We start from the raw sequence: 19,895 nt of genomic DNA, 5'->3' as shown, positions 1-19,895 counted from the left end.
TAGAACTTGTAAGAACAGCAGCTGCCTTAAAGTGCTGCTTTTTTCTCTTTTTTTTTTTGGAGGTCTCTCTGCATTAAGTTTTATCTTGATGGGGTTTTTTTGCCTTAAGAAACTCCTGGGTTGCTTTTGCAGTATTTTTTGACTCATTAGTGATTTGCATTGACATCTGTCGGATCGGTTTTGAAGCATTTGTCTGAGTCTGAGCAGAGAGCATAGCCCTGTACACTTCTGTCAGCAGTCACATCATCAATAAACATCAGTGACCTACGTACCCACGCTATAACATCGCCTTTCACCATGTTGAACAGATAACGCAGTATGTTTCAAATCATGAGCTCCGTTAGATGCTATGAAGCTGCTTTTCTTAACCAAGGAAATAATTCTGTCATCGTGCAATTTAGTTGTCTTCTGTGGTTTTTCAGGCCTTTTGGTGTTACAAAATTGGCTTTCTTTTAATTAATACACCCGACTGTTGCATTAGCTGCTCATAAACTTAGCTACTTTTAGTCTGATGGCCTACCTAATTAAAAGCTATACAATGCAAATTCAACACTTGGAAACAATTTCATATATTATGCCTGCTTCAGTTGTCATGAAATAACATGGGGACAGGCCTCATGTGATCGTGAAACACCTTTTCAGTTTAAATGTCCAGTTATTTTTGAACCTCTTAAATTCAGGAACTATGTATGAAATGTATTTTTTGTAAAATCTCACGAATTAAAGCTGAAAGTCTGCACTTTAATCACATGTTGATTATTACTTTTTTTATTTACCGGTAAATCCACTGTGGTGGTGCACAGAGGCAAAACTTCAAATATTGTGTCCTTGCCTAGCCAATTATGGACCTGTTACCATAATGGAGTGTAAATGCATTTTTAATCCTATGCAGTGCGGTGCATTATTTTTTACATTGTAGTAAATAATATCTATATTTATGCACTTGTTTTCTCCTTAATATTTTCTATTCTCACAATAATCTGCTCAGTGGCTTATCATTGCTTTCCTTCAATATAACAATAAGGCTTTTATATAAGTTATTATCAACAGCTTTTTTTCTACAGTGAAAAGTAAACAAATTACAGCAAAGCACTCAGTTAAGTCAAGATTAGGAGATCACTGAGTAAGTTGAAGCTTTATCCTTTTTGCATAGCATATTATGGCATGAAGCACTTTCAAAACTAAATTTAACAGGAAGCACTTAGAGCATAATCCTCCGCTAAAGCAGCCCACACTTGAGGCACTATTTACTTTTAGGAGTTAACAGTATTTTTATATATATATATATATATATATATATATATATATATATATATATATATATATATATATATATATATATATATATATATTTATTTTGTTTTTCTTGTTCTTTTTAAGCATACTTGGAGATGTTTGTGGTGCAGGAAAAATCAGAAAGAGCAGCATGACAAATGTTTACTTTGATTACATAATCATTATGCAGGGCTAGGTAATGGATAATAAGTAACGATATGTTACGATTGGACATGAATATAACTTGAGCTTGTTATACTGCAGTAAATGTTTACCTTACTGGGCAGCTAATTCTCTTTCTTTTATTTTTAAAAATATTCTTCTTCTTCTTGAGAGCTGTCTCTTCTTATTTTCTTTAAAGAGACAACACATTTTGGTGTCCACTTGAAAGAAGCAAAGATGAAATGTAAAAGTCAGCTCAAAGATCAAATGTGACATGATATTTGGATGCAAACTATAATGTGACATTTAGAATCCCTATATACTAGTATAATTTCATAAATGTTGCCAATACAAACAAATGTATTAGAATTATAAAAATGGTTTTAAAGATAAAATAGATTTTAGGAATGTTTGACCTTGAATAAAAGGTCAGAGGTCCAAAGTAACATGAAATTTAGAATTCTGGTCTATAATTCTGTGTCCACCTACATGTTGTCAGTAAAAAACACGGAGAGTTAGAAACATAGTTTTAAATAACTCTATATTGCATTATTATTATTCCTTTGAGTTTCAGATCAATCTATTGAACCTGAAGGAACGCAATGTGACCGAAGCGCTTTGAGTGCTCATGTAGAATAGAAACGTTCTACATAAGAACCAATCCATTTATATGTTGACAATGCACACTTCAAGTTTTTTCCACCAATAAATCAGTAAGTTGACCTGGAAGACCAAATTTTGATGTATTGTTACCATGACTCCCCTCTACACCTCTACAAAGTTATTAGAATTCATTCAAAACTTTTTAAGCCATCACCTTTAAACAAAGATTGACACACACGGAAGTTATTGGTCATTTAATAGTTAACGTCTTTTTTGGAAAATAGAGGCCCTAAAATATTTTATTTTGGAAATCATAACCGGAAAAGAATCTTCCTTGACACTAACACTGAACTTCCGGTATCAGAAACCGAGGAGGAGGAGCTAAAACGTCCGTGAAGAAACAGGAACCGTCTCCTGTGTCGTTGAACGTCAACTGATGACAGCCCTGTGAGAAAGAAAATAAAACGAAACAAATCCTTGCGCTTTGTTTTTGGTAAGTTTATACATTTGTTCGCTTTATCGCGGCTTTTCTGCAACCAGTTTTTTCTTATTAAACGACATAATATTGAAGTGAAAGCAGAAGTGATGAACTTTATAGGCCAAGGGCAACCAGAGCTGTACCTGTTTGGCAGGATGACACTGATACAAGCTTCTGCTCTCACTGTTTTGCATATCCTGTATCCGCAAAATTCTCCTGTGATAATATCAGAAAAGCTTAGTATCAGTCTGCAGTTTTGAATTAAATCTAACTAGCTTGAGATTTTTAGCGTATAAGCTTCACTAATCATATATCTGGTATATTTGGCAGAAGAAGAATGTATCTTGTATTGCATGAATTTAAGTACAATTGAGTTCGTTACTTACTACATTAAGTAGTTGATGAATAGATATTCTTAGCAGAAAATCATTCGTCTTTTTGAATTAATGAAAAAAAATCCAACTATTATAATATTTCCAGCTTCTCTAATATGTGTATGTGCTTGTTCTCTTAGTATTAAATGAAATTTAGCTATTATTAGTTTTGAAGTTCGGTTCAATGTAGGACAAAACAAGACATTAGAACATACCTACTATTTTTTCCTGACAGGACCACAAAATAATCAACAAATGAATCAAGGGGGAAAAAATAATTCACTTGTATGTTTTGGTTTAAATGGTTTTCCAAAATAAAATATTTTTTTCACTCAGTCATCTGTGTCACCTTATACATATATGCACACTGTTTGGATCCTCTTTATCAGCTGGTGTCTGACATGTTTCACTAGTGACCAGTGCTCCCTGACCAAGACCAGTTGTGCCAGGACAGCAGGGCAGACATCAGACGCCTCATGGCTGCCAGGCACCAGAGACCTGTGGCTGCTTCAGACAGCTCAGCGAGGACCAATGAGAAGAAGTGCTGTGAGTGGTTGCCTTTCTCTCTGTGTTCTTTAGATGCAATATGAAAATGAGAGGTGTAATTTACCCTCTATTAACGAATTATTATGTTGTTGAACTTTCAGGCTTTAATCTGGTTATCTTCAATCTGGAATGTGGGACAGGGCCTAACGTAGGAATTCAGCAGATCTCTTTAACTACACAGTGTTAATGGGATGTGCTGTGACAAATTCCAGTCATGTCTGTTCTTGCCAGAGAATGGCCTTCCACAAACAGTGATGGAAAAGCAAGGGGGAAATGTTTCCATTTCATGCTCGAGCAGACAAGGTTACGCTGTGATATAGAAACATTAACCTGCAGCAAAGAGATGACGACATTGTTACGTAAAATAAAGGTTAACTAGTTAGTGAACTTTGCAGAGGTGACATTTTATTATTACAGAACACTCCCACTCTTTGCTGTCACTGTATACAGTAGGCATACCTGCCCTTTTATTTTGAAGGGTAGATTTTAGAGGGGGCTGGTTTTGAAATGTCCTTGAATGATTAATAAAGTTTATAGTTATGTGTATCTGTTTTGGTTTGTTTTTTTGTACTTATGCAAACTGCAGCTTGGGCTTCCTACATGACCAATTCTCCAACTATGATCGTGATGATCGGATTGCCCGCTAGGGGGAAAACCTATATGTCCAAGAAGCTCACACGCTACCTCAACTGGATTGGAGTACCAACAAAGGGTCAGTAATCAGGCAATGCCTGTTTCAAAAAGTCAGACACCTTTTCGCAGGAAATCAAGCTAGTAAAACCGGATATGTAGGTTAAAAAAATAAAACTGTAGATCAGTCAAAGTTAGGGTGGTTATGATGGAGTCTATGATCATCAAGACTGCAAAAATATCCATCTAATAAAAATCTTGATCTTCAGGCAAATTATTTAATTTGTAGTTGTATATGTCAACATCTCTCAACACATGGCTCTATTTGTTGTTGTTCACCTATGTTTCAATGTACACGTAATGCAGCAGAACTGGTTTGACAGATACAGCTGGTTAGGCAGAGGCAATCCTTGTCACTTAGTTTTATTGTCGTTCTCTGACTGTTTGTTTGTTTGTTCCCTTGCAGTTTTTAATCTTGGAGTGTATAGGAGAAATGCAGTGAAGTCGTACAAGTCCTATGACTTCTTCAGACATGACAATAAAGAAGCAATGGAAATTAGAAAGTGAGTAAATTAAATCCTATTCATATATGAACGTACTTTCATAAAGTAGTTCTTGTCACTAAATGCACCTGGCTACTTTCCATGTAGGACAGTCATGCAAATTCCTTTGTTGAGCCGCGTTGTGTTTGCCTAACAAAATGGCGGCATAGTTATTACAGCACATCACGCGATGATGATAACATTAATGAGCTACTGCTTTGATTTCCTGCTTATTTTTCCACAGAAAGTGTGCCATAGTGGCACTTGCGGATGTGAAGACCTATCTGAGTGAGGAGGGAGGGCAGATTGCTGTAAGGACACCATAAAAAACCCTGAACATTATTTGTATTACGTAATACATTTAAAGCAGGGTTTGATTTATGCTGAATGCTCCATGTTGTCTCTCAGGTTTTCGACGCCACCAACACTACCAGAGAGAGGAGAGAACTCATCCTTAATTTTGCAAAAGATAATGCATATAAGGTTAGAACTGCACTTATAACTGAATAATGAAACAGTTTCTGATCACCAACCTTTTGTTGTCAGATCACAGTAATATAATGGAGCATGCGATGGCTCTTCTTGGCAAGTCTTTTCTTGGAAAAAATCCCATTTACAGCCAGTTTCCAAGAAGCATATCTCAGATATTTAAGACACCCAGAGGTGACCAAATCTTCATGACTGGACAGGCTGAACATTCCTTTCTGAACATTGTTTTGGTTTCAGTGCCTTTTTCAAACTGTATAACAGACAGTAGTTAATTTGTGTTGCAGTCATTTAAAAATGTAAAATGACACCCTTCCCCCCTAATTATGCACTTCTATTTTTTTCAGGTGTTTTTTGTTGAATCAGTATGTGACGATCCAGATGTCATCGCTGAAAACATTATGGTAAATCATACATTTACTTGCTTTTTGTCTTCATGTATCAGCAAGCTTGTATCCCTGAAGTAACGAAGCTCATGATATACCGTAAATGTCTCGTTCACATAGGACGTGAAGGTGTCCAGCCCAGATTATCCTGAGAGGGACAGAGAAAGCGTCATGGGGGATTTTCTGAAGAGAATCGAGTGTTATAAAGTGACCTACCAACCTTTAGATCCAGACGAACACGACAAGTAAGAATACCCCTACTAGTTGTATTGTTCTAATCTAATAATCTAACTCTAATTTAAAATGGAAATATTTTTTTCATGGGAGTTTAAAGTCAAGGAGATATTTTATGTAAAAGAGCATGTACCTGCAGAAGTTGTCCAGAAGATGGAAACAGAAGCTCATTTATAGTGCAAAGCAGTGATTCAGAGGTCATTACTTCCTGAACTCCTACTAACTTAGTTTTAAATTTGGAAGCTTAGTGGTTTGTTTAAAGTCTTTGATAATTACACTGATAATATATTTAGATTTTTATTGATCTCACTGAGATAATACAGTGTTCTTTTAACTGTAATAAGCAAGAGTAGTTGTGGATCCTTTTACTGCTTCTCACTTCTTATGACCTTGTTAACAAGCTACTGAGAGAGAATTTTCCAGTGTATTTACACTATACCACAAGTACAAGATATGTCTTCTTTACCCTTAAGTTTTATTGGCCTGAGATTTATGTGATTCACTTATTGTTATTTTTCCTCTGCCTTACAGGAACCTGTCCTTCATCCAGGTCATCAACGTTGGCCGTAGTTTCTTGGTCAACAGGGTGCAGGATTACATTCAAAGTAAGATAGTCTACTACCTCATGAACATCCACGTCCACTCCCACTCCATCTACCTCTGCCGACACGGAGAGAGCCATCACAATATGGAAGGACGTATAGGGGGAGACTCTGAATTGTCAGAGAGAGGAAAAGAGGTGCCTTAGTTTTTTTTCTTGTAAAGAGTTAGATGAGATTGGTAACAATGCCCATATTTATGTTTTAAATGTAATATTAACACCAACAGGCTATTTTAGCTTAAACAGATAAATAGAGGGTAATGGGTGATTTGGCTCTGGCTAATATCACCTTCAAAACAATAAGCTTTAAAAGGAGGTGTGATCAAAAAGTTCTGGGAGAAGGACGTCTAACTCAAAACTTAGACGTTTCTCCAGTTTATCAACAACACTTTTACCTTGATTTTTATTTATGTGATGTGGAGACAAATCTGGCCACATTGTAAGCAAAAAAATAAAAGATTTCACTATGCATTTATACAGCTCTCACCACATAATGATATGGGATACAAAAATTTGAAGACAGGAAGGGGTGTTTTCTAAATAAATGTGAAGACCGTTGTGAAGTCATCTATACATCCATTTTCTGCCATTTATCTGGATTTGATTTATGAGGACAGCAATCTAAGTAGATGCTCAGACCTCACTTTCCCCAACCACCCCCTCCATCTGATCCCAAGCCAGCTGAGACACATAATCTCTCCAGCATGTACTTGGGCTCTTGCTGGTAGGACAGTGTGCGAACCAGCTTACCTAGAAGCCATCCAGGAGATATGCTTGTTAGATACCACCCTCACTGGTATCCAGCAACTCATGATTTCAGTCACTACCAAGAGCTTGTGGCAATAGGTGAGGCTAAGAATGTCAATCGACTGGTAAATAATTAGCTTCGTTCACTTTAGACTGCAGTTCACATTTCAACCATTGCAAACCACCTTGCTGCACACTGGAGGTCACTGCCTGACCACATCATCTGTGAAAAGCAGAAATGTGAACAGAATCATTGATGAAGGGCAGCCATGGTGGAGTCCAAGTCTCACACAGTCTGACTTACTGCATGCAATCCAAACGAAGCACTTACTAGTCTGACTCTTTCTTCACCTCTGGTGTTCATCATCTGGTTCAGGGGTTACCACCGTGCACTTTGTAGCCACAGCGCTGTAGCTCTCAGCTTCGGCAATAGAGCTGCTTAACATGGTCCACTTATACTCAGCTTTTCTAGCCTCTAGTTTCTAGCCTTACTTGTTTGGTGCACAAACCTGTCCATCACGACAAGGTGGCAATTGAAGAATTTAAGGAGGGGCATCGTTGTGAAATTAAAGAACACATGTAAGTTGTCAGAATGGAACTTGCAGAGAGTGATCTAAAAGCAGCCTAAACATTTTAAATCAGGTTAGGTTTTTGATTCTTATGGTCCTGCTCCTTGAACCTGTAAAATACAGTTCAACTGAACGTGGGAAGAATGACTTTATAGTCAGTTCTTAAACATATTTGTGTTTTCATATGCTATGTTTGACAGTTTGCAGCTGCACTGAAGAGGTTTGTGAAAGAGCATAAATTGTCAGACCTGAAAGTTTGGACCAGCCAGCTAAGACGCACCATTCAGACAGCAGAGGAGCTGGGTATTCCCTATGAACAGTGGAAGATTCTCAATGAAATAGATGCTGTAGGTATTACTTAAGTTTTATATATACAAACTTTTGTTAAACTTCTTGAAATACAGCTTAAAGTCTGCACTTTAATGACTCCTTGATTGTTGTGTGCAACTGTGATGTCTACAGAGGAAAAACTACAATAAATGTGTCATTTTCATGTGTGAAACTGTATTTGCCTGCATATATTGGAACAGACACAGTGAAAACATGATAAGTCTCGATCTTATTACTTTGTATTTTAGGGAGTGTGTGAAGAAATGACCTATAAGATGATTGAGGAAAAATACCCAGAGGAGTATGCTATGCGAGACCAGGACAAGTATCATTACCGCTACCCTGGAGGAGAGGTAAAAGGTTTAATTTTATCCTGGAGTGTTGTTTGACCTGCCATATATTACCACTGTGAGTTTGTCAAGTTTATGCAACAGGCTTTAAATTTCAAGTTTATTTTTTACTTTTTATTTCTCATTATTCTTTTACCATAGTGTGAATGCCAGAGGGCTGCGGATGAATCATCAGTCAGAAAAACAGAAGTTAAAAATGTTGTCAGCTGCAAGAATAGCTTCTTTTTTTTTTTTTTTTGGACACTTTTTATTTGTTTAGGAACATTTTTATGCAACAAGCTTCTTTTTTAACTACAAATGCATCATTATATGTGACAGAACAGAAGATTTTATGCTGAGATAAATAGAAATACGATGAGCTCATATTGCAGAGGAGAATAGAATAAAGACACGTCAGCTATATTGTTGCTGTACATCATAACTAACACTGACTAATAAAGAAAAGGGAAAATTAAAATAACAGTAAGCACATGACAAAATTAGATCTTGCAGTAGTTAGTCAAAGATTTTTTGATGTAACAAACTGAAAAATGTGAAACTGAATGGACCTCTTTCATTTGACTCTCTCCATAGTCCTATCAGGACCTGGTTCAGCGGCTGGAGCCAGTGATCATGGAGCTGGAGCGACAGGCTAATGTTCTGGTCATCTGTCATCAGGCTGTCATGCGCTGCTTGCTCGCATATTTTCTGGACAAAGGCGCAGGTGACATGCTCAGAAATAGGATATGCTAAACATGCTAAAGCACCTTCTCAGATTACAGGTTTACAGTGCTGAGTGATCCATTTCAGCCAGCATTGTCATTACCACAACTAATTTGCCCAGATAAATAAGCACTCATTCATACAAGTTAATTCAATGCAATTTAGTTGTATTTAAATAGTGCCAAATTACAACAACAGTTGTAATACAGTCAGCAGAAATACAAAGTTAACAGAAATACACTAAATGACTCATGCACGTGCAACTTTAATGGATGAGAAGCAGTTTCCAAAGCACTTACTATTTTTGTTTCTTTATATTTGGAGAAATATCACATGGGGCACTAAATTTAGATATTGTCATGACTTTGAAATGTGCATTTCCACATTACCAGTTGTTTCCTTATTGTAGATTATGCACTTGGCATTGTGTGAATGGCTGCATAGCAGTGCCAAAGGCCACCAGTGTGCAGGTTTACTTTTTAAAAAGCTGGTTTTACTTTTCACCAATATATCCTAAAAAAACTATTTCATTTCAGCAAAATGAAAATATGTGATTTTTAAGGAATAAGTGGGCCTGTAAAAGAGGTAATCTAAACAGAACCTTTTTCTAATTTACTGCTTAAAAAAGTGAGAGACAGCTACCTATATATTCGTGGATGAAACCATTATGAAGGGAGAAACCGGAGGGACAGTAACTAATTCAAAACAAATAAGCCCCATTCCTCCATGCTCTCACAACAGATGGTTTCATTTCACTCATTAGGTCTCTGTATTTCAGCCAGCCGCACCCTCAACCCCCTCTTTGGTCTAACCAGAAAGGGCTAAGCCAGGTACCTCATAAAGCAGAAAAAGTAATTAAAGCAACCATCATTTAGAATTTTAGACTACAGTCTAATGTAATAAAACGTGTGGAAAAAAGAAACACAAGCTAAACAAGCTAGGTGTGTACAATGCAACTCCAGTGACTGCAACAAAAATATGGTAATGATGTAATGATGTGGGAGTTTGTGAAACCATAAATCTGGTTTATGTGTTGAGAGTAGTGTGGCTGAATATTGCAAAAGGGTCATTTCAGCTGTTGTGCGGCTGTGGGCACGGCAATCGCAGGCTGAGCAGTGAGAACCGCACATAACTGCCGGGAGGTGTTTTCTGAAGAATGAATAGTAAATTTATTTTAAGCCTTTTTAAGTGCTGCACACTTTCAACCAATCACAATCTAATTAATTATTATTCTCAATCTCATCTACAAATGGCGCCAGACTATTGCGTCACACACTCTTTAGTGCTCAAAGTGCAATTCATACTTTTATAGACATCAGCCAACTGTGCGCTGTTAGTACGTGCATCTCTAATTCATATAACAGAATTAGGCACAGGCTTAGATGGATGTTGTGTCCACCCACCATGTTTTCTGTGCCATGAGCTCTAAGTTCCAGCGAAGAACCTCTAAGAATAGTACAGCTTTAACTGCAGTATACTGTGTATTAAGCTGTGTCCCAGTGCAGTAAACAGGGTGGATGTTATTTGGCAGAGCAGAATCACTGATATAAATATTTTGACCACATTAGACAGTGGATGGTAATGAAACAATCAATCATTTAGTTAGACTTTCATTCTGTGATTGTCTTTTTAATGCCACCACATGGGGGAGTCTAAGTCACAACCTTTCAGATCAACTTTTTCTGCATGTATATTTTTTAATGAATATAGGGGGAAACAGCCACATAAAAATGCCGACTGTTTCCAGATTAATCAAAATTTAACATAAGGAACATCTGCTAAACGTGACGCAGTGAAGAGAGCACCACTCTTTGCAGACTACTCTGTTTTTAAGACATGTAGGAGATGATTGGTTTTAAAGTAGCACCATGTGCCTGATAATGCACTGAGTTATGTCTCCAGAGATTTAGATATTCAGGTATGTCTGTAAAAAGTGATGTAAATAAGTGACGTCTGTAATGACGTACTTCCTGATTGCCGCTGTCTTCTCCAGTGTTTGGAAAATAAACAGATCAGAAAGACGCCATCAACAGCAGTAGCAAGAGTACAAGCTATACAATTAGGACTCCCCGTGATATAGAAATGTGTTTTTAGTGTCCCTCTATATTTTCATTTATGAAGGTAAATATTATGACATAACGAAAATGTTGTCTAGAAGGGTTAGAAAAAATAAATGAGAGTGAAAATAAAATAACAAAAACACAGGACAGGAAAGACTGATGTTGTTATTATTGGGCACAAACAAGGTAAGAATGTCGTATATGTGAACGCCATTGGCAATCAGAAACTTGGAAAGGGACAGATTAGATCATTATGTGCTGAAAGCTTCTTTATGTACTTGATCATGTGACGTGAGCATTACTTTTGGAAAATAATTAGTTCACTCACTACCATAATATGGCGTGGGCAGAAGTGGTTCTGTCAGTCAGCAGAGGAAGTGGTCAGTGCTCCTGGATCGGTTTAAAAGCTCAACCACAGTCTGACTGCAAAAACCAAAGTGTGGGTGCTGCTTTGACTGGCTTCATGTCCCACTGCACTGCGCACCCATGAGACATACAGCAGAGTTAACAGCAACATGCACTGTACCTCCATAAAGCGCAGCATAAGTTTTACAGCTGGCCTGCCACTTCAGACATGACAGTAAACTCCACAAACATGTAGGAGAATATGAAAAGCATGACTGGGTGAAACCACAGTAATCTCACTGGCCACTTTTATTCATGTTGGCACAGATGACCTGCCCTTCTTGAAGTGCCCCCTACACACTGTCCTAAAACTCACCCCTGTGGCTTATGGTAAGTCCCTACTTTGTTGTTAAGTCAACTAAACATCCTCACTTGTTTTTGTTGCCTTGTTGTAATGTATTTTGGTTCCTTCTCCTAGGTTGTAAAGTGGATGTATTTGACCTGGGGGTGGAGGCTGTCAACACTCACAGGGATAGACCATTAGTAAGCTTCTGCCTGTTTTCTAGTGTTTCATATCGCAAACATGTGGTCAGTTTTCTGTAGAACCGTTCATCCTATTCTTTGTCACGTGTTTGTCCATAGTATGGAGTCTGAAACATCAGTCATCTGTGTTAACCAGCGCCATGTTAAGAGTTATTCTTTGGAATAATTGTTCCTCATTCTCGAAAAGCCTTTCAGAATTGCACTTGTAATTTCGATCCAACAGTTAGATAAGAAGATTTATACCAATCATTCCAATCATATCTGACTATATCTAGAAAGGAAGCAGTGGAAACAACAGCTAGCCTGTGTTTAAGTTATTTACAGTCACAAGCCACTTTGTTTGGTTGCTAGTATACCATTCTAGGATCGGGTTGGATCCACTTTAGCCTTAAAACCTGTCTTAATTCTTTGTGGCATAAATTCAACAAGGCACTGAAAAGATTCCTCAGAGATTTCGGACTATATTGGCATGATAGCCACACATAGTGGCTGCACATTTATCAGCATGGTCTCAGTCTACTGCTCCACCACATCCCACAAAACATGGTCAGCAACAATAATGAGCTAGACTATGGTGTTTAATCAATGCTCGACTGATAATAAGTAAGGAAAGTATCCCTCCCACCTTTACACCACCAACAGCCTGAACTGTTGCTACCATCTGAATGTTACAGTAGGAAAGCTGACTCATCAGATAAGGCAATATTGTGTTGTCCAGTTTTGGTGAGCCTGTACAAATGGTAGCCTTGTTTTCCTGCTCTATCCTAACAGTACTAGCACCCAGTGTGGTGTTCTGCTGCTGTATTTGTACATTTGTTTCTCGGTTCCACGTCTTAAGCGTACAGAGATACTCCTCTGCATATCTTGGTTGTAACTAGCAGTTATTGCAGTTACAGTTCTCTTCCTCTCAGCTCAAATCAGTTAGCTGCTTTCACCCAGCAAACTGCTACTTACTGAATATTTTCTCCTTTTTTTTTTTTTTTTGAGAATTTTCTGTATTTGTATTCAAGTTTCGGAAATACTCAGACCTGCTCTACTAACCATGCCACCTTAAATCGCCTTTCCTCCCCATTCCGATGCTCTGTTTGGACTTCAGCAGGCTGTCTTGATCAAATCAATGAATAGCAGTGCTGCCATGTGATTTGCTGATTAGATATTTGTGTTAACGAGCAGTTTACAGGTGTACCTAATAAAGTGGCCAGTGAGTGTAAATCTTTGTCCCAGTTTTTCTAATGTAATGTGTGGGACTATTTCTTGATCAGGTGCAATGAATCCTGGAGTTTTGTCCTCACTGTGCGGGTACGGCCATTGTCTCTGGTGGGAGATAGGTCAGTGCAAAAAAGTTTTCCACCTCTCCTTGTCCATCTGTTGTTGGCTCCAGGTGGAGGGGAGCTCTTTGGTGACTTCTTTTTAGTGTTTCTTAGTTGGCCTTTCCTTTGTTTCCCTCAGAGATTCCTTTAAAGGGTATATCTGCTAGTGCTACTTTAAAAAGCAGGTAGTTGGTTTAGTGTTTCTTCTACTAATGTCAGCAAGCAATAAAAACTACAGGAAAGTCTGTGGTAAGTTATGTGTGAGGTATATTATTAACTCTGTTTCTGCTTTTATAAACACCTGTTGTGTGGGGAAATACATCCAAACTTGTTTATGTACTCAAACACCTTTATCGCTTTTGGGAAATTCTATTTAAGGAGTTCCCTTAAATGTTCTGAATTTTAAGAAATGTATCAGGACATCCCCTTGTAGCACTCATCAGTGAGGTCCATGTCTGCTCTCTGCCCGTGGAGCTCATGCTGATTAGTTACAAGTATTTAAAGTCTGAGTCCTGAGACAAAGTGGGTGTTAACACATAAACACGTTTACTGAGAAACCTCTTGTTAACTGTGGTGAGAAATATCCTGTCCCCTCAGACTAACATGACAATGGCTCTTCTATTTATGGTTGTTTGTGTCAGTGGCTGTCTTTCCCAAACATGGAACGCACTGATTTTAGACCAAGGAGAGGTTTAGTCATTGTAACATAAAAGTTAGTCCACTTTCTCTTTTTGTTCTTTGCTGAGCAGAATAAAGGCCAAACAGATGCCATACCAGCTTTCCTTCGAAGAAACAGCTTCACACCGCTGTCCAGCCAAGACCAGATTAAACGACCTCGTCTTTACAGTGTGGGGAACCCTTCACATACTCGTATGTCCCATGCCCCTACTTTACCCAGCATGCAATTCTCTGAGGCATCTGAAGGGTCAGAAACGGTACAAAGTGAGGTCAGTGCCTTTCTCACACAAGATACTGTGGTTATAGGTCAGCTGGTATGGCTGAATATACAGATAAATATTATATATTCATATAAATATCTGAAACAGACTAAACAATCAGCAAATTATGTTAGATGAGTCAGAATGTATCAGAATAAATAAAGTGATTCAACCAACATTTACTATTGTTGCTCACACAATGGATGATGAGATGTCCATGTGGACATGCACTGGCTTTTTGTAACAATTTAGCTTCAAAGTCGGCTTGGCTAATAATGATAATTAAAAAGCAGTGTGACGGTGTAAAAAAACTGTGTTATTTTATCCACCATTTACTCTGACACTGAATTGCGTGGGACACTAACAGTACCAACGTTGCCTTGCTTGTAGCCACAAAGGTTCATGTGAAAAATGGAGATAACAAAAAGTCTCAGTAGGCACAAATTTGGAGGCCATCCTTGCTTGTCTTGTAACAGTGAAGACACATGACACAACTGGCTGTGAAAAATTAGCAAAATGAAAACTGAACTAACATTTGAAACTAATACTGTAGATAGGGCTGCTCAATTAATCGAATTTTAATCACGATTACGATCTGGGCTTTCAACGATCATTAAAAATGACTGAGCCGATTATTAGCCCCTCCCTCATTTATCCGCGACACCTTAAAGGCCGGTCCGTGGCGCAAAAAAGGTTGGAGACCGCTGATTAAGAGGACCCGAGAGAAGCTCGGAAAGCTAAGCAGAAGTTATTTGGAGAGTGACTGCCGTTGGTTGAAAAGAGAGTTTAAAAAAAAAAAAAAACTTCAGTGGTGTTGCACACTATTTTATATTATTTTTTTAAAGTCATTGTTAACCCTTTAAAGCCGGTCAGAGCAGCACGCTCCGTTTTGCGTAACTATTTTTAAATCCCTGTAGAACCTGAACCGTGTAAGCTAGCACAATAATTTGTTTTGCATATGAAACCGGAGGAGTTGTACTTACATCTTATGCCATCAGCTTGTCCTCGGTCACGGTTTCCTTCCACATATAGCTTTGCAAAAATTGCATAAAAAGCGCTTGCAGGAACAAAAACATAATATTCCAGAAACACGCTTTGCCGTTCCTATCAGCTGTTCGTAACACTTCCCACAGTGAAATGAGGCACCTGCTGTTTTCTTTGCAAATTTGCATCATAGGATTGTTTTTTGTTTTTCCTGCAGTATATAAAAATTGGTGTATCTCCAAAATAAAACTATGAAGACACTCAAAATAAATTTCCTGTTGTTGTAAACTATTTTTTGCAACTTTATTGTATTTAAAGTTTTGAGGGATAAACCTCTTAAATTTCTCCAAGTAGAAATATATGTAAACAAAACAAAAGCGATTTTCAATTTTTTTTGTAGTTTAATGCACTTTTTTGCAATTTATGTAATTACTATGGACTTAATGCATACATATTATTAAAATATGGGCTATAACAGTTGTATTGAAATGCTCCCACAAATGGCACTACAGCATGTAAAAAAAATAATAATAATAATAATATAAGCTCTGGTGGACTTGGTTCCATAGTAGGTCTTAAAGGGTTAAATAAATATCGTCAAATAATCGTGATCTCAATTTCAGTGAAAATAATCGTGATTATCATTTTTGCCATAATCGAGCAGCCCTAACTGTAGACATGATTAATATAGGAAAAAGTTAAAAGTTGAAAGGTTAACAGCAGCATACAGTGAAATATGACTGAAAAAAACTCAAAGCAACTAAACCAGTCTTATCATTATTTTTTATTATGAAAAGTGTTAGACAAACAGAACCTTTGGTAATCAGTTATTACTGGAATATAACGGAACAATGTTATCAGGTGCTATAAAGATTGTTCTTTAGTTTGTTCTAACGTGTTTATCACAGGTGCAATGCACCGTCTGGACAATCACTGCTCTGCATGTACACATATGCCTATCTTTTCTCATACCATACAGCATGAGGGAGGATTATTTATCTTTTTATTTAAATAATTGATTCAAGGTTTAAATAAAAGTATTCTGTATGTACAAATGTACTTTAAGTGTTAAGGTTTTGGGCTGGCAGAGGCCAGCATAAGCAAACCCAGGATGGTTTGTTTTTCATGTTCATGGATGTTTACAACAAGCAATGTTCCTTCATAAGGATGTTGGATGTGTATACATGAATATAACTTTTTTTCTCCAATGTTTTTGCTTGTGTTGTTACCCAAAAAGTGACCTTTTAGCTGTAGTAGGACAGAAAATCAGTGTCTCACTCTGAGCTGTGACCTCAGATTTTAGTATTAGTTCAAGTTCAGTCGGCACCAGTCAAAACAAATAGCTCATTCCTGTTTGGGTTAAAGCAGTCTACTTTCTCTCCCTTGCTTTTCCCTCTTGCAGAACTCTCTAAATGGTTTCACTGGTGCAGACACAGATGACTGTGTGGAGTTTAAAAACAGAAGTACATAAAAAGGTATTCATAACCTTCCTCTTATCTGTTACACAGAACATTATACATATATCAGTATACTTTATACTCTGTACTGTACTTTACAATACTATACACTCACTGGTGACCTTATTAGTTACACCTTATTAGTACTTGTTTGGATCCCTTTTGCCTTCAGGACTGCCTTGATTCATGGACACATCAAAGATTTTGGTCTATATTCACTTGATAGCATCAAACAGTTTCTACAGATTTGTCAACTGCACATCTGTGATGCAAATCTTCCATTTCACATCCTAAAGGTGCTTTCATGTTGTTAACACCAAGTTCTGACCCTACCATCCAGATGTCACAGCAGATGTTTGTCCAACTTTGTTGACTCTGTGCAAATTATAGCCTCAGTTTGCTGTTCTTAGCTGATGGTGCATTTAGAAATGCTCTTCGGCATACCTTGATGGTAGCAAGTGGTTATTTAGCTGCATAAAATAACATAGCAACAATCTGTTCTCAAACCACAGTTCCAGAGATCAGCTCTTTCCAAAAGCTTAACAATAAAAGTATGTCTTCAACTTTAATTTAGAGGCATTCACTCACAGTTGATGGTCACTCAGGAGTCATTCTACAGCAGGGGTCGGCAACTCCAGGCCCCCTGGATCAACACACCTGAATCAAATGACTAGTTCATTAACAGGCCTCTGGAGAACTTCAAGTAATGTTGAGGAGGTAATTTAGCCATCTGAATGAGCTGTGTTGGATCAAGGACACATCTAAAACCAGCAGCACACCGGCACTTGAGGCCTATAGTTGCCTAGCCCTGTTCTAGAGCCTTGGTGCAACTGCAGCAAAGGCTGGATGGATGGATGCAGGTGGAAGATCATTTAAGACCACTGGATTACAGCAAGTGCTACCAAGGCTGGTAGCACTGGAGTAATTTGATCTCTCTCTTTTTTTTTCTTGAGAGTGTTCGAAACTGTGGTTGACCACAGAAATTTGTCAATTTTACAATTTGTGTCAGAGATTTTTTAACTTGTGTTTTAATGAGAGGACATTAAAGTGCCCTTTCAACTATTACCCTCCCAGTTAATAGTTGAAAACTAATGGAAATCCAATTTCTTATAGGCAACATTACTTTTGCTGACTGACGCTCACTGGGTATTTTGTGTTTTTTCTTTTTATAATCATTATCTGTAAAGCCTAGAAATCATTGTGTGGGAAAAACCCAGGAGATCAGCAGTTTCTGAAATACTTGAAATAGCCCATCTGTCACCAATAACTCTGCCACATTCAAAGTAACTTAAATTACCATTCTTTCCCTTTCTTTTGCTTAGTTTGAACTTCAGCAGGTTGTCTTGCTCTTGTTTTCATGCCTCAAAGCAAAGATTACTTGCATTAACTAGCAGTTGCCGAGGTATACCTAACAAGGTGGCTGGTGAGTGAACTGTATTACAGTTGTCTCATTGCTTCATTTTTGTCTTTTATCCCAGGCTTTTCTCGACAAGTCCAGTACTGACCAGCAAGGACCAGCAGAAAGAAACCCAAAAAGCTTCGGTCATTATGATTTTAAGCATGGACTTGCAAGTTAGAGCATGTGTGTACATAAATGAAGTCAGCGAATGTGTGATCCATTCAAATATACAAATCAAACACTTGTACCAAAGACACTCTCAACACCATCCATTAGTTGCTAGCACACTCCATATAATATTGCAGATTACAGTCATGGTGTGCTTTATTAGATGTCGAATATGCTGATTGTGAAATTTATACCTCAACCTTTTTTCTTCAGTGTAGTATAAGAGAATTTCTGTCTTGAAGGAAGCCATGTGCAGCCTTATTTTGTGCTTAGATTGTTTCACTTTTAATTTTAAGGTCACTTAGTTATGTGCATTCTCCCTCTGACAACATGTAGCAATAAATGTATTGTGAGGTGCAATTTAGGTATGCAGAAGTGCGATTTAGTTTTCAGGGGGAAGCCATAAGCTGTAAACATTAATGACATGTTTCGTCCAGCCCTATAAAAAGTGCAGGATCTACTGTGTGTCGACTTTAATCTGTGACAGTTAGTTAATCTTCTCTCTTGAGATGTGTACTTCTTCTTTTATTTTGTCTTCCGTATAAATAACAGCTTTGATATAGAATCATGGCACTGTGATCATGTAAAGCTGCTCACCTTTGAACTGCATAAAATTAATGCAGATTTTCTAAACACAGAGGTTACTTGTACAGCAGTATTGGATGTTATGTTGGTTTGTAATGCTTTAGATTTCGTCACGGGGAAAAACAAATCAGGGCCTTTGTAGTTCTACCTTTACTGTCCATATGGAACGACAAGATTGAAAAAGGGTCATTTAGGAAAGTACCTTTATTTACAGGAATATAGGCTTTGACCCAGGTAATCAAAGATATGATATGCAAAATTGTTTCCTTGAATGGAAGGAAATGGAATTGACGACACATTTGAATGTCTTAAAATGAACTTGTAGCTAATGTAGCTGCACACATTTTACCACAGTTACACTGTTTTTACACAGACTGTCATTTGTATTTAAGACTGACTTGGAAATAAAGTCTTTATTCCAGTAAAGAAATCTGTGCAATCTCAGTGGGAGTAACCTTCCTGTTTGCTAAACTCCAGAGACATGCATCAACAGAGTTGAATGAGGGAGCGATCTAAGGACAAATCTAAATCTGGGAATGAGATACATTTAGATTGAAATGTAACAGTTGGATGATACAAATCTGATATGTTGCTTTTGTGACACAGCTTTTCACTGCGTGGTCTGTTCTGCTTCTACTGTAATGATAATGTTTTCTAATATGTAAATCCAGCAGTTTTGTTTCAGAGTTCTAAAGAAAAAGGAGCTCTGTGCAGCACATTCAGCTCTGAATTGTGAATTGTTTTTGTTCTTATTTTAAATAAATAAATCCCAACTTATTTGATTCATGATTTAAGATACTGATTTGTATTTTTTGTGATTACTACCAGGAAATCAGGGAAATGCATGCTGAGAAATGACCCTCACATTGCTTTGACGCCTAAATAAGGCCTTGAATGACTGGAATGAGATAAAAAAGCCCTGGAAAACTCAACAACTGATTACAGAACAAAATATTCCAACGGGTATTTGAAAACTAGGAATGTACACCAACTTTTGTTTTCTTGGTAAAAAGATTTTAAGTGGTTTTTGCATGGTGGGTCACTGTTGCATCTCTCTCATGACTTCAGTCGTACATGACGATGATTTGAAC

At 37.6% G+C, this 19,895-nt stretch overlaps 1 protein-coding gene across 4 annotated transcripts; it reads left to right on the top strand.

Moving 5' to 3' along the window:
* Positions 1-2,382: 2,382 nt before the first annotated feature.
* LOC146684664 (6-phosphofructo-2-kinase/fructose-2,6-bisphosphatase 2-like) lies at positions 2,383-19,593 on the top strand. 4 transcript variants are annotated; one of them, XM_085443041.1, is made up of 17 exons: positions 2,385-2,533; positions 3,306-3,438; positions 4,025-4,150; positions 4,535-4,631; positions 4,855-4,921; positions 5,019-5,093; positions 5,444-5,500; positions 5,603-5,727; positions 6,248-6,455; positions 7,834-7,980; positions 8,212-8,316; positions 8,887-9,016; positions 11,748-11,810; positions 11,899-11,963; positions 14,023-14,220; positions 16,598-16,670; positions 18,131-18,193. In XM_085443041.1, exons 2-16 carry the CDS (start codon positions 3,369-3,371, stop codon positions 16,664-16,666), a joined length of 1,602 nt encoding a protein of 533 aa, XP_085299167.1. In that variant the 5' UTR covers positions 2,385-2,533; positions 3,306-3,368; the 3' UTR covers positions 16,667-16,670; positions 18,131-18,193. The 4 variants fall into 4 exon arrangements, 3 of the variants coding, with proteins under 3 accessions (XP_085299168.1, XP_085299166.1, XP_085299167.1); XR_014917056.1 differs by lacking the exons at positions 16,598-16,670; positions 18,131-18,193 and adding an exon at positions 13,226-13,291 and having other exon boundaries at positions 2,383-2,533; positions 14,023-14,086; XM_085443040.1 differs by lacking the exon at positions 16,598-16,670 and having other exon boundaries at positions 2,384-2,533; positions 18,131-19,593.
* The last annotated feature ends 302 nt before the right edge of the window (positions 19,594-19,895 follow it).

This window comes from Copadichromis virginalis, linkage group LG20 (genome assembly GCF_057382275.1).
Source record: "Copadichromis virginalis isolate Kocher_CV1m ecotype Utaka linkage group LG20, C_Virginalis_male_GT1.1, whole genome shotgun sequence".
NCBI classification, from domain to species: domain Eukaryota; kingdom Metazoa; phylum Chordata; class Actinopteri; order Cichliformes; family Cichlidae; genus Copadichromis; species Copadichromis virginalis.
Note: the sequence above shows the minus strand (reverse complement) of the source record. Positions and strands in the feature narration are given on the sequence as shown.